A 27,485-nucleotide genomic window follows, 5' to 3' on the forward strand; every position below is an offset into this window, starting at 1 on the left:
CATCTGTGTGAGTAGAACCAGGGGCATCTGCCTGGGGTGTTAAAAAAATCAAGATGGCATCCAAGCCTTGTAACTGAAATCCTCCAAATGCAGTTAAAAAGAACCCTAGGTTTCAATCCCGAATTGCCTTCATAACTTTCTATCTACTTATCCAAACAAATACAGAGGCTGGAGATAGATTGCATTTTAGGGTCAGTTTTGTAAAGGGTGTCTCTGTGTGTAAATAGGAATATTGCCAAAATTGTACCCGCATATAAGTTGGAATATTGCCGGAATTGCCTTGTTTGGAATTTGGCAATGCTGTAATTCAAAACAGCACATAAAGAAATCCGTATTAGAGAAATGTAAGGAAAGAAAATAGCATACTCTTAAAGCAGGGGTCTCCAAACTTGGCAACTTTATGACTGTGGACTTTCAGAGTTCATCATCCAGCATGGCTGGCTAAGGAATTCTAAGAATGGAGGTTCACTAGTCTTAAAAGTTACCATGTTTGGGGCCCATGGGTTAGAGCAGAGCTTCACAACCTCGGCAACTTTAAGATGTGTGGACTTCAACTTCCAGAATTCCTCAGCCAGAATTCTGGGAGTTGAAGTCCATACATCTTAAAGTTGCCGAGGTTGAGTAACACTGTATTAGAGAAACGTATAGGCCACATGCCAGCCAAGAGCAGGATGGGGCAGATGTTGCCAGCCTTCTTACATTTTATGCAGAGCATGGTGCTTTTCTCCAGCTGTTTGGTGCGGTTATCGTAGCTTGATGCTCGGCACTTGTAAAGCCCGGCGTGAGCCTGGGAAACATTATGGATGTCCAGGACTAAGGAGATGGAATAGTTGTCCACCTTCTTCTGGGTGAGAGCTGTGGGGACTTCCTGCAAGGTGGGATCGTACCAGGTGAGGTGATCGTAAAGGTACTTGGAACACTTGCAGGTCATCTGGACGTGGCTGGACACAATAGCTATCATTTGGGAGTCTGCCTCTAGGCTGGACTGCATGTCTGCAAGAAACATCAGAGAGAAGTAGGCAAAGACAGTTAGAACAATTAATCAATGGAACGACTTGCCTCCAGAAGCTGTGAATGCTCCAACACTGGAAGTTTTTAAGAAGAGACTGGACCTCCAAGGTCCCTTCTATTCTATTCTATTCTATTCTGCATTCAATTTTCTATTCTTTTCTATTCTATTCTGCATTCAATTCTCTATTCTATTCTATTCTATTCTGCATTCAATTATCTATTCTATTCTATTCTATTCTGCATTCAATTCTCTATTCTATTCTATTCTACATTCAATTTATTCTATTCTATTCTATTCTATTCTGCATTCAATTTTCTATTCTATTCTATTCTATTCTATTCTATTCTATTCTATTCTATTCTATTCTATTCTATTCTATTCTGTTCTTCATTTGAATCTAGGTGTAGCTGAGTATATGGAGGACTTCCTTATTTCCAACCCTGAGATGAAGGCTTCAAAATACAGGTAGTCCTCAACTTATGACCACAACTGAGGCCAACATTTCTGTTATTAAGTAAAACATTTGTTCAATGAGTTTTGCCCCATTTTACGACCTTTCTTGCCACAGTTGTTAAGTGAATCACTGCAGTTGATGTGAGTAACGCGGTTGTTAAGGGAATCTGGCTTCCCCATTGAGTTTGCATGTCAGAAGGTCACAAAATGACATGACTGCAGGATGCAACGGTTGTAAACATGAACCAGTTGCCAAGTGTCTGAATTTTGATCACATGATCATGGAGATGCAGCAAAGATCATAACTCTGAAAAATGGTCGTAAATCACATTTTTCCAGTGCCGTTGTAACTTTGAACAGTCACTAAACGAACTGTTGTAAGTCAAGGACTACCTATGCAGTGCATGGTTGGAGAATATGTCATCAGCACTTCCACAAAATGGCAACAATTAAGGAAGTGACTTAACTGAAGGCTCTTCTGCATGTTAGATACAACTTCCAAGCTAAGCGTTGAAGTAGAGCAGCCCATTGTTGACCTCCAGTGGGGCGTCAAGGACAATTGGAAAGACGTTGTTAACTTGCCTAGGCCCTTACACCTCAGAAATGCAGAAGCAGTTGTAAAATATGGAGCGCGAATTGGGATGTGGAGTGGAGGGGAGGAGAGGAAGAGGAAAAGAGAGGAGAATAAGGAGAAGGAGAAGCAGAAGGAGAAAGAAAGGAGAAGAGAGGAGAGGAAGAGAAGAGGAGGAGGAGAAGAGAAGGAGGAAAAGGAGAAGAGGAGAAGGAGAGGAGAGTCTCCCTTTTTATTTTTATTATCTAGCTATCTTTCTATCTATCTATCTGTCTGTCTGTTTGTCTGTCTATCATCTGTCTATCTGTCTTGAGAGGCACAGTAGCCCAGAGGTGGAGCTCTCGCCTCTTAATCAGGAGGCTGTGAGTTCGATCCTAGGTAGCAGCAGGTATTTCTCTCTCTGGACTCAATGGATAATTGTCTGCTGTGAACTCTGAATAGGCATCAGGAAGGGCATCCGGCCAGTAAACACTTGAGCTCCATTCAGTCCCCACCCCAATGCAAGGGATGACAGGGTCGTTAACAGAAAACGTTTTATCTATCTCTTTGTCTATGTGTAAAAGGGGCTTGGATTGCATGATTAGCCACCATCTTGCCTTTTTTGACCTCCTCCCCCTAAGAATCATTGCAGGTTGCATCTTCTGTCCTTCCACCAGATGTTTCTGGGCCTCTGGGGGGGGGGGGTGATGGACGTTCTTTACCTGTGATATAAAACCTGATGTTCCTCTCTTCAGTGCCCAACTTGTTGGAAGCCACACAGTGATAGATTCCCGAGACGTTGCTCGCTGTCATGGTCAAAGTGCTCAAGACCTTCCAAAGGAAAAAAGAGAAAGAAAGAAAGAAATAGGTTAGTTTCTTTAGCCACAAAAGGCTGCAGGGAAATTGCTTGGTGATGTAGAACATAACAAAGTTGGCACTTCCATTGCCTTGCAATCAAGACCGATCGCAAAAAATATTTCAAGCTCTGCAGATCATTCATGAATGAAAAGTACACAATGGATTTGAAACAGTGAATGGTATAAAGAGGGCATCAAACAGCTTGTATAAACCTTAGAGTAGTGATGGCGAACCTTTTAGAGACTGAGTGCCCCAAAATTGCCCTGCCCCCTGCCCGCCACTGTTCTGCCCCGTCCTGCCCCCATCCTGCCTTCCCGCAGGGTCACCCACTGCCTCCATGGCCCGCTGCAACAGAGCGCCCAGGCGGCCCTGCAGCGCCATGGCGGGCACACCCTCTGCCTGTCCCTGCAGCATCATCTCCATACAACGGGGCCCGAGGGCGGAGTCTTGTCCTTGCTGCCTGGCTGCCATGTCCTTGGCTGCGCTGCTCCGCATGGGCTGCGCCTGAGGGCGACTCTCTGGGGGTGCTGCTGATGAGGAGGGGGCTGTGGGGGGAGGCGGGGCTCAGGCGACAGTGCACGTGCCCACAGAGAGGGCTCTGAGTGCCGTCTCTGGCACGCGTGCGATAGGTTCACCACCACTGCCTTACAGGTTGATTAAAAAAAAATTGTAACTTTCTTGAAATTGTCCGGAAATGGGTCTCATAGAAGAACAGTGAGCATAAAAGCGGTTAAGTTTTCTAAGAACTGGTAATACAAGTAGTCCTTGACTTACAACAGTTCATTTAGTGACTGTTACAATGGCATTGAAGTTACAATGGCATTGAAAAAAGTGACTTATAATCATTTTCACCCTTACGACCGTTGCAGCATCCCCATGGTCCCGTGATCAAAATTCAGATGCTTGGCAGCTGATTCTTATTTATAACGGTCGCAGCCTCCCGGGGTCACGTCATTCCCTTTTCTGACCTTCTGACAAGCAAAATCAATGAGGGAAGCCATTGATAACCTTGTAACAACCTTGTAACTAACTTAACAACTGCAGTGATTCACTTAACAACCATGGCAAGAAAGATCGTAAAATGGGGCAAAACTCACTTAACAACTGTTTCACTTAGCGACATAAATTTTGTGCTTGATTTTAGTTGGAAGTCGAGGACTTCCTGTATAAGATCTAGTCGTCCTTGGTCAAAGATTCTCTAGTGTTGCTTTTAGATCTTTCGATCTGTTCTGAGATCTGCTCAGGCATTACCTCTTGGAGAGCTAAAAAAAACAAAAAGAAAAACTCGGAAGGATAAAAGGGTGGATTTCCTTGTAAGACAAGTAGATTTCCTTGTTGGACATGTGCAAGAATTTTCACAACTCAAAGCCCTATAATTGGACTATAGGCATGGAGAGACTTAATTAGCGACAAGCCGAATTTGTAACTAAAGACGGCACAATGCAGCATCTTCTTATCCAGAAATCAAGGTGACCTGATTTTTGACATGATTACACTGGACTGATAAAGCTACTCTTTACTTGCCTGTTGTAATTCCAGTTTGTGAACAAGTTACACTTCCATTTAATCTAGGAGGAAAGCTTCCAATAAGGGTAGGGGGAGCTTTTCCAATCAATTCTATCTACCAAGAGAACTGGACCATGGATCCCCTAAAACACGTGCCTGGCTGAGGAATTCTGGGAGTTGAAGTCCACAAGTCATAAAGGGCCAAGTTTGAAGACCCCTGCAATACAAGCGCCCTGGATCAGAGTTCTTGCGTTTACTTTGAAATAGGGTGAAAAAAGATGTGGCTGACTAATGGAAAATATAGATGCTGAAATATTATTTTTGTTCATGAATTCAGCTTTCCTACTTATTGATTACAACGACAAGGTCAGGATTGGACATATATAAACAGATTTGCCTATATATGTACGCAGGGTGGGATTCAAATAATTTAACAGCCGGTTCTGTGCCCTAATGTAAAATCTGTTTGTCATCATCACTGGAGCGACGTGCCTGGCATTGTCATCATCACCGGCGCAACGCGCCTCATGGAAGCAGTAGCATCACCGGTGCGACACACCTGGCGGCAGCAGCCCCAGCATGATGCGCCTCGCAGATTTGTCATAACTGGTTTGCCAAACTCAACAAAAAATTAGGTATCGGTTCTGCCGAACTGGTGTGAGCTGGCTGAATCCCACCACTGCATGTGTGTATGAGGATTAATGAGGATTAGCAATGATTCTATCTTAGGTTCCTAAACATCTCTCAAGAGCTTTGAGCTAAAGCCCTGGCAGTATTTTTCTGCTAGGTTTAACTTGTAAAATGAATTAACCCAAGGCAAAATACTGACCTGATCCATATTGATGGGCTGTAATATTAGATCTTCTAAAATGTTTATCATACAATCTGCTATGCTCATCTACTAGTCTTAACTTCCATTTGGCCTTTAATTTTCAACTCTCTTATTTTTGGAGTGAAGTTAATACTGAAGGCAAATGAGGTTAACTTCTAGATCAAAGCATTCTACCTTGAGCAGCTGGCAAGCATTCTTCCTTAAAAAATAAAGTCAGAAATAGTTGATAGGGATTGCCTTGGGAAATTTTCTGTTCCCTATGCTCCAACTTCTGGAGTTCCTGGAAGAGAGCAGCTGCCTTTTTCTGGCTCTTATTGTCTCCAAACATGAAAGCAATCACACTTTAATTAGGAAGAAAAGGCTTCCTTTTTTCTTTGATGAAAAAATGCAAAATGAAGATGAATTCACACTGTAATGATTGATTCTTGCATAAGGCCAGTATTTGTGGAAGCGTTTTCAGCCTAGGATGGCAAACTCCGGGAGTTCTCATTGTGAAAAGGATAATCTGACTTGTATCTGTCTCCATTTTGTAGAAAAAGTTGGGGCAGGTTTTTGTCAATACAATTCAGCAAAATTGCTGAAATAGCAGCAGATGCCAAAAGAGCTAAGTAAGAGAATGATCCTTGACATCCTCTGAAAGGACATATGCTCCAAGCCCACCAACTCAGATCAAGGAACAGGTTTATGGCAAGACCAAACATTTTTGATGGTACACAAGAACAAAATCAAATTAAAAGATGGGGGAAGGAGACCATTGGATAAGGAATAACATTAAAGGACGATATTCTCAAATGGAGACTCTTAGTGGATAACAACACATTGTGTGGATATAGAGAGACACACAGAACTTGCCCCACCTTCTGGTATGTCAGTTACTACCAGAAACATGTACCAATAATGACCTATTTTTGGCCAACGACAAAGCTAAGAAGGTGCCTTCATTCTGGCAGTTTGAAGGAAGAAGGAGAAGGTGAAGGAGAAAGAGAAGAAGAAGAAGAAGAAGAAGAGGAAGAGGAGGAGGAGGAGGAGGAGGAGGAGGAGGAGGAGAAGGAGGATTGTTGGGGGTCAGGTTTTCCAAACCAGCCCCAAACTTTGGCTATTTGCCCAGGTTGTTTCAGCACAAACATTTTCCGGTTGATTTATTATATTTGGCGGCCCATATTTGTTGCAGAATCTTGAACCGTATCTGAGACTCTCTTTTTCCTTGATTTTATTTTATCCCCTTTAAATTTCATACCTGAGAAGAGAGTTGGAGTTGGTCCTCGTCCAACACTTTAAACATTTTAGTAATGGTGATGGTTAACTTTTATTTTAGTTTGGGAGAGTTTTCCTGTTCTTGGAACTACAGTTGATGTCATGATGTCTAGAAGGTGCATGGGAGTGAGATTTGTAATCCTTAATCTTCTCATGGGTTCTGGCACCTACAACTGTGCTCCTTGGCTTACAACCACAACAGCAGGTTGCCCATCATGTGTTTTCATATGCTAGGTTTCCATTCAGACTCCTTGTGTTCAATCAGACCTACTTCCAAGTAAGTGCACAAGGGATGTCTTCATCAAAGGAAGTCCCTTTTGTTTATCTGTGTATTTATGTGGGTATTATAAACCACCCAGTTTGTTTACCACAAGCTTCTCAGGAATCCCTGATGGAGTAGGATATGTATGATGTGCACATAATGCTAAACATGTCACTAGAAGGCAAAATCAGGAAACTGCATCTCACATAATTTGGGCATGTCATGCAGGAGGAGACAATGTTAGTGGGAAAGCAGGCCATCAAAGAACAAGGTGGCTGGACTCCATCAAAGCTGATACCAGCCAGAACATAGAAAAACTCAAAGAATCAGTGCAAGACTGGAGGATATGGGGAAACCTGGCCCACAGAATTGCCAAGAGTTGGACACAACTGAATGGATAACATCATCACCATGTATGATGTAAATACTTGGGAATCAGTCATCCAAAATGCCCTGGTGAATGAGGGACTGTGAACACAGCATCTCCCTGCAACATCTGAGAGCAGCTGTGCCTGGTTATATAGAGAAAGTCATGGCTGCCTTGAGCTGTCCTTCACTTGCACACCCACGTGCGAAGAACTATTTTGAAGCTCCAGTTCAAAGCCCTGATAAGTACATAAATAAAAATTTAAGTCATGTCACAGTGCAAAAATTCCCAGGAGATCAATTACTTCACAGCTCTTAAATCTGTAGAGATAAGGAGTTTGAAAGCATGCAGTATAAATAAGAAACAGCCATGCCTCTGTTTACTCCCAGGGTGACTTTATGATTAAAAAGAGAATAATTTATTATTGAAATGAATGAGTGGGCCAGTGTTATTTAATTTTGGCTTAGATTATTAGTTCCTTGTCCCTCTGATAGTTCAAACTAACTATTTAGAGATAAATAAAGGCAAAACAACTATCTGATTACGGATTTCCTAAGGCTACGAAATGTTTTAATGGCTTGTTTTAAATTTATCTGGACACTTAGTTCTTTTTTAACTTTCTAAAATCAAAGTTTTAATTACCTTTTTGCTATTTATTCCAAGAAGATGTTTTTAATTTCTAGTTGAAACGTTCTTTCGCTAAGGACTAAAGGAAACTCACTCGCTGTAGTCAGACTTTTTGATTCAAAGTTTTCTAATAGCTGAAAAGCAGTTAACAAGCAATTTCCAAAAGTGTCTAGAAAAGGAAGTATAGTGGTACCTTGATCCTTAATTGTTTTGAAACTCATCAAATTTGGTACTAAGCACATTTGGACTTGAAAATATTCTCCCAGTCCTCATCATTTGTTTGGTACTCAATGTACAAGCTAGAACTTGTTGGCTGCCATGTGACTCACATTATTCTTTATGGGAAAAAGTTTGGTGCTCATTGTTTTTGGTACTCATTGTGCCTCCTGGAACCAATTAAGGATGAGAACTGAGGTACCACTGTATGTGAACTAAGTTGTCAGGTCCTCATAGATGCCTGTTGGGACACTGCTATTCCAGTGGGAGGGGGGACAAGATGTATCCATTTTGCTTTGTTCTTCTTTTGCTTTGATATATCTTCCTGGGAATTGGGGAGCAGGAATGGGCCCTGGGGCCATCTGGTTTGCCTCATCTCCGGAGAATCCCACCTGCTACCAAGATCAGGGCGCCTCAGAACAACCTGTTATCACTTTCTTGGCTCAGAGTCCTCACAACACCTTCGCATCCTCAGATTGGCTCTCCATGGACTGGGCAGTTGGGAGGTGTTTGAACAATGGGGTTTTAGCCTAACATTTTCACACAGGAACGTTAGATCCTGCCTACTTTCTCTGCAATCACTTTCTCTCAATAAGAGATCCTTTTGAAACGGTGCCTGTTTCAAGAGTTACACTTTCTTGAGGGAATAACTGAGGCGAGACCTTACACATGTTTCCTTTCAAAGGTGTGAACTGTGGTTTCAGCAAGATGCTGTTCTTTCATCTCTCAGAGCTCTAAAACTGCCAGAGGTTGCTGTCTTGCAATCTCGTGAGGAGCAGCAGTATGGAGCACTTGTGGGCAATCTCAAGTTCTGTCCTTGTTCAGAGAGGAGTTATCAAAGAAACATTCTACTTGCTGGCTTTTCATTCCTTGTGGTGGTTGGTTCCACTTTCTGAAGCCACCTTTGGCCTCCTGTTTCTTCCTGCATATTTTGGAATTAATGATAAGGAATCCTTCCCATGGAAAAATGCTTTTTTTATTTTTATTTTTTTAAAAAACAGAAGATTTGAAAAATGGGACACTAGAGGGAACTAAAGATTACAATTAAAGGAGAAGAGCACATAAACTTGATTTACAATTAAATATTTTAACACTGGATACGCCGAAGGATATTTTTGAACAATGGACTCAGAAGTTTATTTTAATAGTGTCAGCAGAGACCTCTGCTTCTATGCAGAGACAAAAGTGTCTAAAATGATAAGGAACATATTCAATCTGGCAAGATTGAGACTAAGTTGAAAGTGGATTTACAAATGACAGGCTACAAGAATGACACGGAAAAGGATGCTACACTGGAATTCAAAAGAAGCCCTAGAACACTTGCAGGAATTGTGTATGTCTAGTCTAGCGAAGAGAAGGACTAGGGGTGACATGATAGCAGTCTTCCAATATTTGAGGGCTGCCACAGAAACTTGATTTGATCATAGAACTATATTTGATGTATAATATTGGAAAGTATTATCCATTTAGGCCAGGGGTAGGCAACCTTGGCTCTTTTATGGCTCGTGGACTTCAACTCCCAGAATTCCTGAGCCAGCCATGCTGAGGGGAAAGGGAGAGGTTTCCAAGCTGAGCCAGGCTGGCTCAGGAATTCTGGCTCAGTGTTGAAGTCCACAAGTCATAAAAGAGCCGAGGTTGCCTACCCCTGATTTAGGCAAACATTATAAATGTTCTGCTGAATATTTGTGGTAGTTACTGCCACAAACTCTTGAAAAAATAGCAGGCTGAAAACAGATTTTTATACAGATAGTTCTCAACTTGCAACCATCATTTAGCGATGATTCAAAGTTACAACGGTGCTGAAAAGTACGACTGGTCCTCATGCTTACAACTGCCCCAGCATCCTTACAGTCATGGGAATATAATTCAGGTGCTTAACAATCATCATGCATTTACAATGGTTGCAGCATCCCAGTGTTACATGATTGTCATTTTCAACCTTCCGACAAGCAAAGTCAATGGGGAAGCCAGCAGGAAATCACAAGACATGGTTACACGATATCTCGCTTAATGACTGTAGCATTAGATTAGGGTCATAAAAGCAGATACGGTCATGTGAGGCAACACTTAATGACCGCACTACTTAGCAACCAATTTTGCAGTCCCTATTGTGGTCGTAAGTTGAGGACCACTTGTAAAAGCTTTTACAAATCATTTGGGGTCATAAAGGTTTGTTTCCAAATGTAAGAGAAGTAACTCTGTTTTTAGCCGTGTATTGTTTTGAAAAGAAAATATTAGGAAATATTTCACAGTTTCAGCTCCCATTATTCAAAGCCTGGGTGGAAAGGAGACTCCCCCCTTTCTCCTTTTCAAATTCCCAGTTTCTTTCTCTGCATTTTCTTATTTTTAGTCAAAGCCACCCATGAGTTGGAATGAAGTGACCGAACACAGACATGTTTGTTTTTTCCTGCTTCCAAATAAAGTCTGATACTACAGCTACATTTTATTTTTAAGTAAGTTGATAGGACCTTTGAGGGACCCAGAGGCATTTTTGTAAATAAAGTTATTTCTAGGGTTTTTGTGTTTGTGCTGCGGAATGAGCCAGTTTCCCATGGACTATTGGTTTTAATTAGGGGGGTCATAGTAGATTCCAGTAGACAGATGGCCTGGCTGTGCAGTGGGGATTTCTTAAAGAGTCACTGTCAATCACTACAGACAGAATGGTGAGAAAGCAATGAAGATCATGTCTCAAAAACAGTTGTTTAGATCCAAACCTTTTCTGGAAGCCGAAGCTGAGAATCTGGAGGCTAAAGTGTATGATGAATGGGAACTGGGTATGTCTAGTCTGAAGGCAGGACAAGAAACAATGGGTGGAAACTAATCAAAGATAGAAGCAACCTAGAACTAAGGAGAAACTTCCTGACAGCTAGAGCAATTAACCAGTGGAACCACCTGCCTCCAGAAGAGGTGAATGCTCCAACACTGGAAGTTTTTAAGAAGAGACTGGACAGCCATTTGTCTGAAATGGTATAGGATTTCCTGCCTGAGCAGGGGGTTGGACTAGATGACCTCTAAGGTCCCTTCTAACTTTATAATAATAATCATCATCATCATCATCATCATCATCATCATCCTCAAACATCAAAATAATCAAATAATCAAACATCAAAAACATCTGCCAGACTATCCCACCTCCTTTACATGGATGATCTGAAGCTGTATGGAAAAACATCATCTGAAATAGAATCGCTGCTCAACACTGTCCGTATATATAGCCAATATATTGTAATGGAGTTTGGCTTGGACAAATGTGCCACACTTACTATCAAACAAGGAAAAATAGTGAAAACTGAAGGAATCAAGATGCCCCACGAAAATAACATTAAGAGTCTGGATGAGGAAGAGTACTACAAATACCTGGGTATTCTTCAAGCTGACAACATCAAGCACACTGAAGTCAAGAAAAAGATTAGAGGTGAATACTTCAAGAGAGTGAAGAAGATCTTAAAGTCCAAACTCAATGGAGGAAAGGCAATCAACACCTGGGCAATTCCAGTCATTAGGTACACAGCTGGAATAGTGGAGTGGACTCAAGCAGAACTAAAAGCAATGGATAGGCAGACCAGAAAAATAAGACTGACAGACTGACTACAAGCAGCGGCATGACAAAGTAGCAACAATGGTGCATTGGAAGATCTGCAAAAAATATCATTTGCCTGTAAGCAAAAACTGGTGGGATCATAAAATAGAGAAAGTCATAGAAAATGATAAAATTAAACTGCTCTGGGACTTCAGAATTCAAACAGACAAGCACCTGCAACATAACACCCCAGACTTAACAATTGTCGATAAGAAAGACAAAAAAGTCTGGATATTGGACGTGGCAGTGCCTGGAGATAGCAGAATAGAAGAGAAAGAACTGGAGAAGATAACAAAATACAAAGACCTACAAATAAAAATAGAAAGACTGTGGCAAAAGCAAGCAAGGGTAGTACCAATAGTAATAGGCTCCTTAGGTGCAATCCCAAAACACTGGAGCACCACTTGAACACCATTGGCATTGACAAATTCGCTATTAGTCAATTGCAAAAGGCGGCCTTACTAGGAACTGCTTCCATCCTGCGACGATCTCTGTAATACCATCAAACATCCACATCTGCCTATCCCAGGTCCTGGGTAAGGACTCGATAGGTAGACAAAATGCCAAATCCAGTCTGAACATCTGGCTGACTGTGCGATGATCCATAATAATAATAATAATAATAATAATAATAATAATAATAATAATAATAATAATAATAATAATAATAATAATAATGGAGAGAAGCAACCTAGAACTAAGGAGGAATTTCCTGGCACTGAGAACAATTAATCAGTGGAATGGCTTGCCTCCAGAAGTTGTGGGTGCTCCATCACTTGGAGATTTTGAAGAAGAGACTGGACAGCCATTTGTCTGGAATGGTATAGGATCTCTTGCTTGAGCAGTAAGTTAGACTAGAAGACCTCGAAAGTCCTTCCCAATTCTGTTACTCTTATTCTATCCCTGAAAGCCCTTTTGAAGAATAACCTACATCGTAAGAGATAGGGTCTCATTTACAAGGGACCGAACTGCTCTTTAGCATTGCTTTATTCTCAATTTTGGTGAATGTGCCATCTGCAAAGTGGAGCCCTAGCCAGGAACAAAGATCAGGGAATTTGAAGAGCAGCCAAAGAAGCCCACCTGAAGATTCATCCTTCCTTGTCGTGGATGAATTTGTTGGCCATTGGAGAAGCAGTGTTTGCCTCTGTTAATCCCAACTATAGGGGTTGTGATCAGTTTTCCATATTGTACTGCTTTTAATGAAGGACTCAAAGTATTCGGCTATAGGGATTAAAAATTAAGTTAGTTCTGAAACTTTAACTCTTTTAATGAGATGATGTAAAGTACTATGAAGCTGCATATAAGTCTAAATGCTATTGCTACAAGGATGGTATACATTGGCTACCAGCAACACATTCCTTAGGAGCTGCTTTTTGTTTTGTTTTTGAAATTTCTGTATTCCTACCAGCTGAAATGCAATGAGACCATAACATAACCTAAGTGATAAACGGGGAATTGCTCTCCAGCACTGCAAGAGGATGGGACAGTTGAAGGAATGCAATGAGAAAGTATTTGAATTTGAGCTAATTCCAACCTCATACCACATTCCATTAAAGACTGGCTGTCAGAGCACTGACATTTTTACTATTTTATCTGGCTAACCAAACACCAATAAAAGTACTTTCTAGGATATGATGGGAAGGGAATTGGCCTGTTTGCTGAAAGTTCTATTTTTGATGGGAATAAGGTCTGCATGTGATAAGCTTAGGTTGCCTCTTTCATCGCTAAATTGCTTGTAAAGTTGTAGAACATCATCAGAAAAGTCTGGTTTCTCCAGATACCTACCAACTTGATTATAGCTTTATTAAAAGGCTGGCTTCCCTAAAGAGACTTAGTGGGAAGGAATTTGGAATTCAGGCCTATGGTAACTGGGCTGCATTCATCTTCAATGAGAGATTAAAAAAAACCCCAGCAGTGTTCATGGAGTGGTTAAAATTTTCAAGATGGTGGGTGCAGCTGTGCAATTGAACTTTTTCCTCTTTTATACCTGCATGCCAAGGAATTGGGTATTAGTGGTGATAGGCCAGGAATAAAATCTGAAAATCTAAAAAGGGGAGAAGTCTGCACCAGTTAAATTATGGTCTACAGATAAAGATCAGTTCAGTGCATTAAATATGATCTGACAAAGAATATAGTATTAAAACCAGAATCATGGCAAAAAACTGCTAAAAGGTACTCAACTAAATGCCTTAAAATGTGTTTTAGAGAGTGCAATGCCCTGCTGCATTGTGTGTGTGTGTTTATGTTTGTGTGTTTGTGTGTTTGTGTGTGTGTGTGTGTATATCAAAAGTGTCAAGAGTGTGATGTGACAGTGTGATTAAAGCCCCACCCTTTTTAGAATACAGTAGACTAGACTAGACTAAACTAAAATAGACTAGACTAGACTAGAATAAAAATCTGGAAGGGAACTTGGAGATCTTCTAGTCCAACCCCCTGCCCATGCAGGAGACCCTATACCAGGGGTAGGCAACCTTGGCTCTTTTATGACTCGTGGACTTCAACTCCCAGAATTCCTGAGCCAGCATAGCTGGCTCAGGAATTCTGGGAGTTGAAGTCCACGAGTCATAAAAGAGCCAAGGTTGCCAACCCCTGCCCTATACCATTATGGACAATGGCTGGCCAATTTCTTCTTTGAAATCTTATAATAATAATAGTAATAATAATAGTAGTAAAGTTGGAAGGGACCTTGGAGGTCATCTAGTCCAACCCCCTGCTCGGGCAGGAAACCCTACACCATTTCGGACAAATGGCTGTCCAGTCTCTTCTTAAAAACTTCCAGTGTTGGAGCATTTACTGCTTCTGGAGGCAAGCTGTTCCACTGATTAATTGTTCTCACTGTCAGGAAGTTTCTCCTTAGTTCTAGGTTGCTTCTCTCCTTGATTAGTTTCCACCCGTTGCTTCTTGTCCTGCCTTCAGGTGCTTTGGAAAATAGCTTAATTCCCTCTTCTTTATGGCAGCCCCTGAGATATTGGAATACTGCTATCATGTCCCCCCTTGTCCTTCTCTTCGTTAAACTAGACATACCCAATTCTAGCAACCGTTCCTTATATGTTTTAGCCTCCAGTCCCCTAATCATCTTTGTTGCTCTTCTCTGTATCTTTCTAGAGTCTCAACATCTTTTTTACATCGTGGTGACCAAAACTGGATGCAGTATTCCAAGTGTGGCCTTACCAAGGCATTGAAAAGTGGTATTAATACTTCACGTGATCTTGATTCTATCCCTCTGTTAATGCAGCCTAGCACTGTGTGCTTCAGTGAGGGAGCACCCATAGCTTCAGTTCCACTGATTAATCCTTCTCATTATCAAGAAATTTCTCCTTAGTTTCATATTGGCTCTCTCTTTTGATAAGCTTCCACCTGTTGCTTCTTGTCCTGCCCTTAGGTGCTTCAGAGAATAAATTGATGTCCTCTTCCCTATGACAGCCCATCAAGTATTCAAATACTGCTATAATGCCACCCCTTGTCCTTCTCTTCAATAGCCTGTCTGCAAGGAGTATAAATCCTTCCATTCCCCACCATCCAGTCAGACCTGAAGAAGCTTCTTGGACGAGAAGCGAAACGTCTTCAAAGAAAATCGAGAAAGTCCAATTGCCTTATAAAAAAGCATCTTTGGGACATCCATCACTGGAGATTTTAAAGAAGAGACTGGACAGCCACTTGTCTGAAATGGTATAGGGCCTCCTGCTTGAGCAGGGGGCTGGACTAGAAGACCTCCAAGGTCCCTTCCAGCTCTCATTCTGTTATAACCTTCCTCAAGGCTTTTCTTAAGTGTCTTTAGCTCAGTAAGTCCTGGGGTTCACTCTATCTGCCCTTATTCCTGGTGGCTGTTAACGAGATTGACTTAAAATCCAATCAAAATATTCCCTCTATCCTTGTTTTATAAATTCATCTTTTTTGCATTGTCCTATTATTGATTTAAAGCAGTGGTTCTCAACCTTTTTAATGCTGCGACCCCCCAACCGGTCGTAAGTCGAGGACTACTCAACCGGTCGTAAGTCGAGGACTACTCAACTAGTGCAGTCCCGTTTGCAGACTGGGACTTTTGGTGGGCTCAGCCAGGGCAGAGACAGCCTGGACAATTCCTATTGGCTTTTGAAAGCCAATAGAATTAGACTCTATTCAAGAGAGTCTGTTCTATTGGCTTTCAAAAGCCAATAGAATAAAAGGGAGTAGCACAGCTAAGGAAAAGGGGGAAAAATGGCGGACTGCGTTGTTTGGCGACCCCCGTGAAATGGTCGTTCGACCCCAAATGGGGTCCCGACCCACAGGTTAAGAACCACTGGTTTAAAGTTTCCTTAAGGAAAAGAAATATCTAAAAACATGTATCTGTATCCTGCAGGGGGAGATGCTACCCTTCTCCCAAATTCCTATATAGGTCAAGTCTTCTTTGACTTGATCCCCAGGCCGGGTGGTTTAATAGACCTGATTGTGTTGTTTTCTTGGCAGCAAATGCCAAACTTGTTTGCCCTCGGCTTCTTCTGACCAGCTTTACTTCTCTCATGTAGCAAAAGCCATGGGTGATTGATTGATTGATTGTTTGATTGAACACATATGCCACCCAACCCCCAAGCAACTCCATATTGGATGGTACATATCCCCCTTCCAAAGTACTACCTAGGCCTGACCTTGCTCAGCTTCTAGTGAATCAGATCAGCCAGGGGCTGAAATGGATTAAGGTTTAGCAGTTTGATTTTAGTTCTGTTTAATACACAAGGATATTTTGATGGGTTCTTCCTTCCCTCATTTTGTGCAGATGAAGACCAAGAAAAGAAAGAATAAAAAGAGGCTAGGAAAACGGAAAACGACGCAACATCATTGCATTTTAATCAAGATAACCCTTAATATTATTCTGAAGGAAGAAAGGAAGGGAGGGAGGAAGAAAGGAAAGGTGGGAGGATGGATGGATGGAAGGAAGGAAGGAAGGAATGAAGGGAGAGAGGAAGGAAGGAAGGAAGGTGAGAGGAAGGGAGAGAAGGAGGAAGGAAGGAAGGAAGGAAGGAAGGAAGGAAGGAAGGAAGGAAGGAAGGAAGGAAGGTGAAGGGAAGGAGGGAGGAAGGAAGGAGAGAGGAGGGGAGAAAAGGAGGAAGGAAGGAAGGAAGGAAGGAAGGAAGGAGAGGAGGGGAGAGAAGGAAGGAAGGAAGGAAGGAAGGAAGGAAGGAAGGAAGGAAGGAAGGAAGGAAGGAAGGAAGGAAGGAAGGAAGGAAGGAAAAAGGGAGGCTGGGAAAGAAGAAAGGGAAAAAAGAAAATGTCCTAAAAAGGACATTTTCCCAAGTTGGAGAAAGTGAGATTCCATTTAATATTTGGTTGATCTCTATATTGTCTGGGACTCTGCCACGTATGGCATACCGAACATGGCTGAAAAAGCTGTGCGAGGGGAGATTGGGGGGGGGGGGGCTGTGAGGAGAGTTGTGCTTTCAAACATCCAAAGGCCCCTTCGCTGTGAGAAAGCTCATGGCCAAAGTGCTCCTTGCACGTTCTCAGGCTTGAGGCCAAAAGGGTTGTGGATGAGTCATGCATTTTTGGAGAGGTTTTGGACCAGGAGGGGGGAGTGAGTGATGTCATGGTCAGTGTCCAGCATTCCAAAAAAGCCAGCAGAGAAGCGGCCACTGATCCCAGGGTGGAAAAATTCCAGGCATGTGAAGAATTTGGTCCTGGGAAGAGAGTTAGTTCCTGGGAAATTCAAGAAAAGGAGAACTGGGCGCATCCCATATGGTTTAAATTTACCTTTAACATATTGCCATGTTTAAACTGCATACTTCTGATGTCCTTAATCCTATTGGCTAAATATGGAGTTTCAAGTCTGTTGGTTTTCTGGACCTTGATTTTTTCTCCACGTCGGTTGCATCTGGGGAGGGAGGAAACGGAAAAAGAACACTGAAGTGGCTGCATCTGCTCTGACCATTCCTGGTTTGTCATATCATTTCTGGAGATTCCAGGAGCCTTCCCCAACCTCTCATCTCCCACCTGTAGGATTACATCTCCCATGATCCTTGGCTTTGGGGATCATGCTGCTGAAGGTGTTAGCAGTTCCTACATCTCAGGGACATCTTAAAAAGCTTGCTTTAAAGGATTCCCCCCCCCCCCCCACAACTGGGACTTGCTCTTATTCCATTCCAGCCCCAGGATTTGGGAGGCAAGTTTGGTCTAGTCTAGTGGCTAGGGCACTAGGCTAGAATGCGGGAGACTGAAAGCTGGCTGGGTGACTTTAGGCCAATCACCAGGAGACGGTGAGTTCTAGTCCTTCCTTAAGCATGAAAACTATCTGAATGACTTAGGCCAGTGATGGCGAACCTTTTAGAGACCGAGTGCTCAAAAACCACCCCGTGCCCCGCCCTGCCTGCCACCCCGTGCCCCGCCTGCCCGCAGGGCCACCCGCCTCCACGGCCCGCCACAACAGATCACCCAGGCGGCCCAGCAGGACCATGGTGGCCACACCCTCCACCCGCCCCCTGCAGCATCATCTGCGCATGATGGAGCGCGAGGGCGGAGTCTTGTCCCCGCCACCCAGCTGCCATGTCCTTGGCTACGCTGCTCTGCGCGGGCCATGCCCGGGGGCGACTCTCCTCCGGGGAGGCTGCTGGTAGGAGGGGGCTGTGCGGGGAGGCAGGGATGGGGCAAAGGCACGAGTGCTCACAGAGAGGGCTCTGAGTGCTGCCTCTGGCACGCGTGTCATAGGTTCGCCACCACTGACTTAGGCCAATCACCAGGAGAGGGTGAATTTTAGTCCCACATTAGGCATGAAAGCCAAATGGGTGACTTTGGGCCAGTCCCCCTCTCTCTCAGCTCAGCCCACCTCACAAGGCTGTTGTGGGGAAACTAGGAGGAGGAAGGTATGTCGGATATATTCGCTGCCTTGAATTAGTTGTAAAAATAATAAAGGTGGGACACAAAAAAGCAAATGTCAATTTTATAAACGCAGAAGCAATCAGATAAGCAAGTGTGCATTCAGTTGCTTCAGCTCTCTTTGCAAGTGCCTTAAGAAGGAGAAATGATATTTTTGATGGTCATGAGGGCTCTAAGACTGGAACAGAAGCCAGGGCTCACTCATTGGGTGGCTTCCAAAAGGCTTTCAGTCAAACTCCAATGTTTCCTGGCCAGTTTTTTTTTTTTTTTTTTTTTTTTTTGATCTTTGATGTCTCAGCTGTTCTGGTGAGCTTGTTTCTTCAAAGAAGGTGGGAAAAGTTAAGAAATGGGTGGCGGGAGTCTCTGTAGGCTGGGCCAGGAGGGGCTTGCAAGCCAGCATTGGCATCCGAAACAGAGCCAGTCTGTTTTCGGCTTTGGAGCATGGAAGCAAATTGCAATGCTCTTCTTCCCCCCCCCCCCCAGTTATACGGTTTGAAGGCTGCAGGAGAGTCATTTGCAGACATTCAAAGTCTCAACATAAGTAGCTATTCACAGATTGCATTATGCCCTACAAAAGATTTGGCCTTAGCATGTTGAGTGAACCCAGCAATGTGCAAACCATAGTTTGTGGCTTAGTGAGATAAGTGGATTCAATCATTGTTGGTTTTTCAAGTAACCATAATTAAAATAAACCAGGTCTTTAGATGGAGTGATCAACCCAGCCCATATCTTTTTTTTTATTAAATTTTTTTGCAATTTTACAATAAAATCCCTCTCCCACTACCTCCCCACCCTCCCAGAAACCCTCCCCCCATCTTCCCAGAGCTGAATACAGGGTTAACTAGAACTAAAAATACAAAACATTTAAACTTAAGTAAACCTCAAACAAAAATTACATTAAAAAAAACACAAATTTTTAAGTACTTTGAGTCCAATATATATATATAATAAAAATACTTATTATCTTAAAATTTAAACATAAATTATTCAAAAGCTAAATAATATCTTTTAATATCATACTTATATTGTATAAAGTTTATCCATCTTTTCCACACCAAGAGATATTTCTCTTGCGATTGATCTTTCAAATAAGCCGAAATTTTTGCCATTTCAGATAAGTAAGAAACTTTAAAAAACCATTCCTCCAAAGTAGGCAAAAATTCCTTCTTCCAATATTGTCCTATCAACAACTTTGCCGCTGTAATTAAATTTAACATTAAAATAATTTCTTTATCATCACAATCAACAATAATACCTAACAAAAACAATTGTGGAGTGAATTTTATCCTTCTCTTAAAATTTTTTTGAATATTCCACCAAATCTTAATCCAAAAAGCCTTTATATTTTTACATGACCACCAAATATGATAGTACGCTGCATCCAAACAACCACATCTCCAACATTTAGGTTGCAAATTTGAATACATATGAGACATCTTTTGTGGATCAAGGTGCCATCTATAAAACATTTTATAAAAAATTTCCCGTAAATTTTGAGCTTGCGTAAATTTAACATTCCTCACCCAAATTGTCTCCCATGTTTCTAATAAAACCGGCTCATCAAAATTTTGAGCCCATTTAACCATGCAATCTTTAACTAATTCTGTTTCTGAATCCAATTCCACTAATACATCATAAATTCTTTTTATATGAAATCGGCTTTGATCTTTAATTTGTTTCAACAAATTTTCATCCTCTCTAATCAAACCCACTTTATAATCTATCTTCCACCTTTCCAATAATTGTCTATACTGAAACCACGAATAAATAATATTTTCTTGTGCTAATTCATCTATATGTTTTAATTGCCAATTCTTCCCATCCCAATTAAGTAATTGTTTATAAGAAATACTGTGCATCTTCACTCCTTTCCTTATTCCTTCTATTGCATGCCCTGGGATAGCCCATAATGGAATTCTTGAATCTATTCTATAATATTTCTTCCAAACTTGAAGTAGAGAAATTCTTAAAATATGAGACTTAAAAGCCCTATCCACCTTTTTATTGTAAATTAAATAGGCATGCCATCCATATAATAAATCCCACCCCCTCTTTAGATGGCTTTCAGGAGCTACAGAGAGGGCCAGATCATGGGACCTTTGAAATTATCACTTTATTCCAGATTTCCTTTTTTAATATAATATTTTATTAGTTTTCTATTTGTACAGTTCATAAATGCTTAGTGAACATGTTGTCTGGCTGAGGAATTCTGGGAGTTGGTCCACAAGTCATAAAAGGGCCAAGTTTGAAGACCCCTGATATAAATCTTTCCAATCCCCACCATTTAGACAGAACTGAAGAAGCTTCTTGGATGAGAAGTGAAAATTTTTCAAGGGAAAATCTAAGAAAGTCCAGCTGCCTTTTGCAAAACACTTTTGGGATAGCTATGACCTGCATGACTGGGAATCTCCATAGACATTTAGGAGAGATCCTTAATATTTTCTAGATCTCCAAATGACCGCACAGATCAGGGGCAGCTGCCTAAAACCAAAGGTTATTTTCTTCAATGATTTTCACACAGTTCTCTTTAGAGCAGTATTTATTGGGAATGCAATGGAGTTACAAGAATTCCAGCAAGTGAACTATTTCCCATTTAAAACTAATCTCTAAAATACTTTTGGAGAGTTTAAATTTTTTTCCCCCAATATCCTTCCTATGATTTACCAAAAAGGAGAACTTTCCAGTGCTGATGGAGAAATTTGTAGCTGGTTATTTACATAATTGTTTTCTGAATTCTTATCAGCCTGGGAACCAATTATTACACCAAGAGACTATTTGTATATTGTATTTAGTGCACCAGCAGTGACAGTTTCATAGCTGCTCCTAACTGGCATTAAGGTATCCATTCTCGGTTTACATCTCCATTAGCTAATCCCAAGGAGCATATTATGCCGCCATTCTTGAAGAATTTTCAAAAGTTTACATTAATGTAAACTAAGTTCACCCAAGTGGTTAACTAATACATAGCAATAACATGAGCATATCTGTGAAAGCTATTTCTTATATATAGGCACAAGGAAACAGCTAAAGCTAGATTAAGTTGTACTAAACAAGGAACAGAAGGAAATTTGACATAGAGTAGGCAGAAGAAAAAGGCACACTTCAATTTATAATTATAACAGTTGAAAGGGACCTTGGAGGTCTTCTAGCCCAACCTCCTGCTCAAGCAGGAGACCCTATACCAAGGGAAGGCAACCTTGGCTCTTTTATGACTCCTGGACTTCAACTCCCACAATTCCAGAGCCAATTCTCAGGAATTCTGGGAGTTGAAGTCCACAAGTCATAAAAGAGCCAAGGTTGCCTACCCCTGCCCTATATCATTCCAGAAAATGGCTGTTCAGTCTCTTCTTAAAACTTGCTTCCTTCATTTCATTTTATTAAAAAGCTTTTGAATATTGATATTATAAACAGAGCTTGCATTTGTTACGTAGCAGTGATTAGAGCGCTTTTTTAATGGCTTCTTAATTTTTCAACAATAAGATTTACTTATCAGAAACTCCTGGATTCTGGTGGGCCTGTTTAAGTCCAAATATCACGAGAGAAGTCTGAATCTTCTGAACTGCAACTTAATGCATGGTCCTAATCCTTTGTCCTGATATTAATCTGATCAACTCAAGATTAATGTCAGGTGCAAAGGATCAGGATGGTATGTTAAGTTGCAGTTCAGAATATTTATTGCCCAAGCCCAGGGCTTTTTTTCTCATAGAACGCCCAGAACGGAGTTCCAGCACCTTTTTTGGATGGAACCTTATAGGGTAGGCAAGGCGGGTTTTATGACGTGTGTGAGTTCCGGCACCTTTTTTTTTTAGAAAAAAAGCACTGCCCAAGCCTATACATAAGAATCTAGGCAACTAAAGTTCAATACTAAAATGGCACCAGATAACAGTCAATGGAATTCAAGAGGGGTTGGTCTTGAATCGTTTGTGGCCACATAATGGCTCAAAGCTGATGACATGCTTAACTCTGCCTCCCAGCTCTGCCTGCTCTTCTCCTACAATTGCACTTTTATTACAACATTGCAATCCCATTGATTACAAATGACAATATATTTATCTATTGATTGATTTAATTTATATGCCCCTCATCTCATTATTGAGTGATTCTGGATGGCTCATAAGAGCTTAATAATAGTTAATATATTATTAACAAGTATTGGAGTATATAAACCAGACATGTTGCTGGACGGAAAAATCACAAAACTGCGTCTCATTTATTTTGACCATGTCATGTGGGGGAAATACACTGGAGAGAGCAATTATGTTTGGAAGAGTTAGCAATAAAAGGAAACCAGGCCAATAAAGAACATGAAGACTGGACACCATCAAAGCTGACAACAGTCAGAGCATAGAACAACTCAAAAAAGCAGTGCAAGATTGAAGAGACCTGGCCCATAGAATCATCAAGAGTTGGACACGACTGAATGGATAAGACCAATCCCATATTATTATTATTATTATTATTATTATTATTATTATTATTATTATTATTATTATTATTGATCATCGCACAGTCAGCCAGATGTTCAGACTGGATTTGGCATTTTTGTCTACCTATCAAGTCCTTCCCAAGGACCTGGGATAGGCAGATGTGGATGTTTGATGGCATTACAGATATCATTGCAGGATGGAAGCGGTTCCTAGTAAGGCCACCTTTTGCAATTGACTAATAGCGAATTATTATTAATAATTATTAATTATTATTATTATTATATAGTATATGCATTTTATTTCTCTTTGTGTATTTTGGCAAACAGTGAGACTGAATAAAATTTTTTTTCAACATTATCTTCACAAATATAAGCTTTTTGGTCCATTCTTCTTCTCCTTCTTCTTCTTCTTCTCCTTCTTCTTCTCCTCCTCCTCCTCCTCCTCCTCCTCCTCCTCCTCCTCCTCCTCCTCCTCCTCCTCCTCCTTCTTCTTCTTCTTCTTCTTCTTCTTCTTCTTCTTCTTCTTCTTCTTCTTCTTCGTCCTCTTCCCCTTCTCCTTCTCCTTCCTACAATGCACTTTTTCGAAGATCTTTTTGAATTAGGGAACTCTCCTGAAAAATGACTAATACCATTTTAAAATGATGCCACAGGCAAATTTCTCCAAGAGAGACATGTTATCAGGGTCAAGCAAAAATAGAACATTTCTTAGAAAAAGAGGTTCTAGTAAGCTGTGAGGATAGAGTTTTCCAAAAGTGGAGCCTTATATGGATTTCTTGACTACGTATAATGCAAAGCATCTAGGGTACAGCTCAAGTCTTTTTTCTAGGTCATGCATTTGCCGATTATGTTGAAATAAAACCACCATCCTTACAGAACGGAGTTTTTCTGGGAGGTGTCCAGAGATTTCCCATTGTGTGAAAATGTTCTGGGAATCAGATATTTTGCATTACTGAAATCAAAGAGGAAGAGGAAGGTGAGACATGGCCCAGAACATCTCAAAGAAGAGATTCCCATCTCTTCTCTGACTTTGGAGAAATTTATTTGGCTACTAATACAAAGATCTATCAGTGGATGAGTCTTTGAGGCACTGAAGAAGCTGAAACTGCAATGTTAGACAATGAAAAGAAGGACATGATAGCAGTGTTTGAATATTTGAAGGGCTGCCACAAAGAAGAAAGGGTCAACCTATTTTTCAAAGCACAAGAAGGAAAGGATCGAAACTAATGAAGTAGAGAAGCAACCTAGAACTAAGGAGAAAATTCCTGATAGTAAGAACGATCAACCAGTGGAATGGCTTGTTTTCAGAAGTTGTGGGTGCTCCATCACTGGAAGCTTTTAAGAAGAGACTGGACAACCATTTGTCTGGAATGATATAGGGCAGTGATGGCGAACCTTTTAGAGACTGAATGCCCAAACTGCAACCCAAAACCCATTTATGCATTATCGGGTGCGGATGGGTGTGGCCCATTGAGTGGGCATGGCTGCGGTAGTAACGGCAGACTGGGTGGGACTAAAAAGTTCAATCAATCAATTTCAACTTTGAAAGATCTTTTTTTCCCCGCAAGTTGAAATTGACGGATTGATTGAACCTTTTTTTTTTTTTTTTTTTGCACATGGCGGCGGAGACCTAAAGCGAAAAGGTTTTATAAAACCCAGCTGAAGGCCTAGGACTGGGGCGATGGCGCGAGTTCTCACAGAGAGGGCTCTGAGTGCCACCTCTGGCACTTGTGCCATAGGTTCGCCACCACTGGTATAGGGACTCTTGTTTGAGCAGGAGGTTGGACTGGAGGACCTCCAAGGTCCCTTCCAACTCTATTATTCTCTGTTCTATGTTTGTTGTTGTTGTTAGTTGCAAATCGTGTCCGACCCATCGCGACCCCATGGACAACGTTCCTCCAGGCCTTCCTGTCCTCTACCATCTTCTGGAGTCCATTTAAGCTCATGCCTACTGCTTCAGGGACTCCATCCAGCCACCTCATTCTCTGCTGTTCCTTTCTTCTGTTGCCCTCAATCTTTCCTGTTCTAAGTTAAGTCAACCTATTTTCCAAAGCACGAGAAGGCAAGGCAAGAAACAATGGATGGAAACTAATCAAGGAGAGAAGCAACCTAGAACTAAGGAGAAATTTCCTGACAGTGGAACGACTTGACTTCAGAAGTTGCGGGTGCTCCATCACCGGAGGCTTTTAAGAAGAGACTGGACAGTCCCCTGTCTGAAACCGTATATCCTGTTCAAGCAGGGGGGTTGGACTAGAAGGCCTTCAAGGTCCCTTCCAACTCTGTTGTTATTCTGTTATTTTTCTACAGATGTTCTTCCTGTGACAGTAACTCCCTACCGCCAAGAAAAACTTGAAGAGGAGGGGGAGAGAGAACATAGTTTAGTTCTTTAATGTTCCTCCATCTGTTCTTTTTGTTTTGTGTGGAAAACCAGACTCCTTCCAAATTTCTCCCTGCAGCAGAGAAGGGCTAAAGAGCATGAAGATTGTTACCTTTGGCTCCAACTGGCATTCACCCAGAGAAGTAGTTTCCATTCAGCCCTGAGCCAAAGATCTCCTATGGGTTGCTCTGCTAATATTTCAACAGGAACAAAGGAAATTGCCTGTTTGTCTATAAGCAACGGGCAATATTATATGCTTAACTCAATAAAATGCCTGTTTAGCACATTTGAGCTTCACCATCCACCCCTCCTCTGCTTCTAGATTGTCTCTTGTTAGAATCTACCAACTTATCACTATGTTTGTGTGCTGAGCGTAGGAGGAAACTAACGACAAGTGGCTGCTTTGAACATCACTGCAAGGAGCAGAAGAGACAAAGAATCCTGACCAGATTGTCTGACTTTGGGGCAGATCTGTGGAATGTGATGTTCCAAAGCAATGAAAGCATATCTTTTATTCTTGCAGGTCTTGGAGAAGCTCCATGTTGAATCTTTCTCTCTGTGTTTCTTGACTGTGTGGATCGCTAGGTACTAACAGTGCCTCTGCCAGCCTTGATTTTCACCAGGTCTCCTTTCCAAGACAATAAATCCTGTGATCTGCTGTTTCCCCAGTGGAAATCATTAAACTCTGCTAGCTCACCTGTTTTTTTTTCCCTTTGCGCAGCACAGGCTGCATCCATTTGTTCACACTCACAAAGGGTAATAGCGTAGTAATGCCTAGGCCGCTAATCTTTGTAATCCCAGAATTATAAGCTTCATAATAGACGGAGTATATCTTTTTAGAGTGGAGGGGAAAATGTGGATATTATCCTGGGCTCACAGATATGTGCGGAGGAGTCATTTCAAAAGACAGTTCATTATCAGAGCTGATTAGAAAGATTTATATATGTTATTCATGACACGACAACTAACAAACTACATCCCTACATCTTTTTAAGCATGTTTGGAGAGAACAGAATTGCATTTACATTGGATGGAGTGAGAAGAAAGGACATATGAAGGTCACATGACATATCAGGGTCTTCCCTAATTTTCTGCCCATAATCCTTTGGGCCACAAGTGTCTGTGTGGGTGGGTGGGAAGGATCAAAAAAGTCAAGATGTGTATTAAAAAGCAGTGGGATCCCAATCAAGGTTGTTTCAGCCATCATCTTGGCTTTATAACCACCTCTGCTGATCACGCTGTCTTAGGCCAAGACAGGAAGAAACCATCATTAAAGCTTCGTAGTTAGCTCATGTATATATGAGGTGTTCATACTTTGGTCTCCCTAATCCAAGTCCAACATGTGAACATGCTACATTATTCTAAAATTCTCATTTTAGATTGAGTTCCCATCTTCAGCTCCATCAAAAGAAGGACTTAACAACTCAGAGACCAGACCAGAGCTGTTCTCAAAATGGTTTAGACCTTGTTCTTCCTCCCTTCACCTCTCAACTCAGAGTGGACAAAGCCAAGTTGGTCTCTGAACTGGCTGAGGACTCCATGAGATATATTCAGCGGGGGCTTGTTTATTTCCTTTGAAACAGCTGTTTCAGTCGGAATCTCTAAAGAACTTCAAAACTTCCCACTGGGCTGTCAATGTTTTTGGGTAGTTGTTTATGTGGAAGAACTTTAACTCCTTGCAGGCAGTTTAGCTGGGATAATGCCTCATTCAAATCTGGCTGCGGTTCTCGGATTTTGGTCAGCTGATCTGAGACTAGGGCATTGTGAACCTCCGTCATTTCATGGGTAGAGCTCAAAGGTTCAAGGGTGTGGTCTACTGAAGTGGTGGGGCTTTGCTGTCACCTGACAACATCCTTTTGATGCTGAATTACTTCCCCTCAATGCAGTAAATGCAATCTCCTGTCTTTAAGGGCATTTTCAACATGGCCAGTGAAGAATTTACTTACAATATTCATCAGTTCCAGAAGTTTGAAAAAATCCACACAGGAAACTTATTTCATTATTTTCATACCTGAATGAGACTTTCATGTTTGACCATATACTGAGAACAACCCATAATTATGGAATGTTTTTTTTTTAATGTTGTGCTGATGGATAAATTTCTGCAATGGAAGACAAAGTCCAGCTAGATAGCTCTATGGTGTAATGAAGGATTGTTCTTATCATTTTGACTCACACTTCGTCTTTTACAACTTCTTCCATAGCTTAAGAGCTGAAGGAACACTATCCTAGCTGAAAGCCTAAAGTTGATAAAAGATAATATTTTTAGCTCAGGATTGAATTGTGGTGCTCTTAGTGGTCTCTGAGCCTGGTTGCAGACATTTC

The 27,485-nt window shown here is 41.5% G+C and overlaps 1 protein-coding gene across 2 annotated transcripts in view; it reads right to left on the minus strand.

Moving 5' to 3' along the window:
* The window catches only part of LOC120319349 (vascular endothelial growth factor receptor kdr-like), a 191,545-nt gene that overhangs the window by 55,964 nt on the left and 108,096 nt on the right, over nt 1-27,485 (minus strand). For both annotated transcript variants that reach the window (XM_039368128.1, XM_039368129.1), the window contains exons 11-13: nt 17,242-17,362; nt 2,738-2,846; nt 700-993 (exon numbers count right to left, since the gene is read on the minus strand). In XM_039368128.1, the coding sequence (XP_039224062.1) occupies nt 700-993; nt 2,738-2,846; nt 17,242-17,362 (524 nt within the window). The remainder of the gene's footprint in view (nt 1-699; nt 994-2,737; nt 2,847-17,241; nt 17,363-27,485) is intronic.

The sequence above is a fragment of the Crotalus tigris genome, unplaced genomic scaffold (genome assembly GCF_016545835.1).
Source record: "Crotalus tigris isolate CLP2741 ecotype Arizona unplaced genomic scaffold, ASM1654583v1 scf7180000020640.449710, whole genome shotgun sequence".
NCBI lineage: Eukaryota > Metazoa > Chordata > Lepidosauria > Squamata > Viperidae > Crotalus > Crotalus tigris.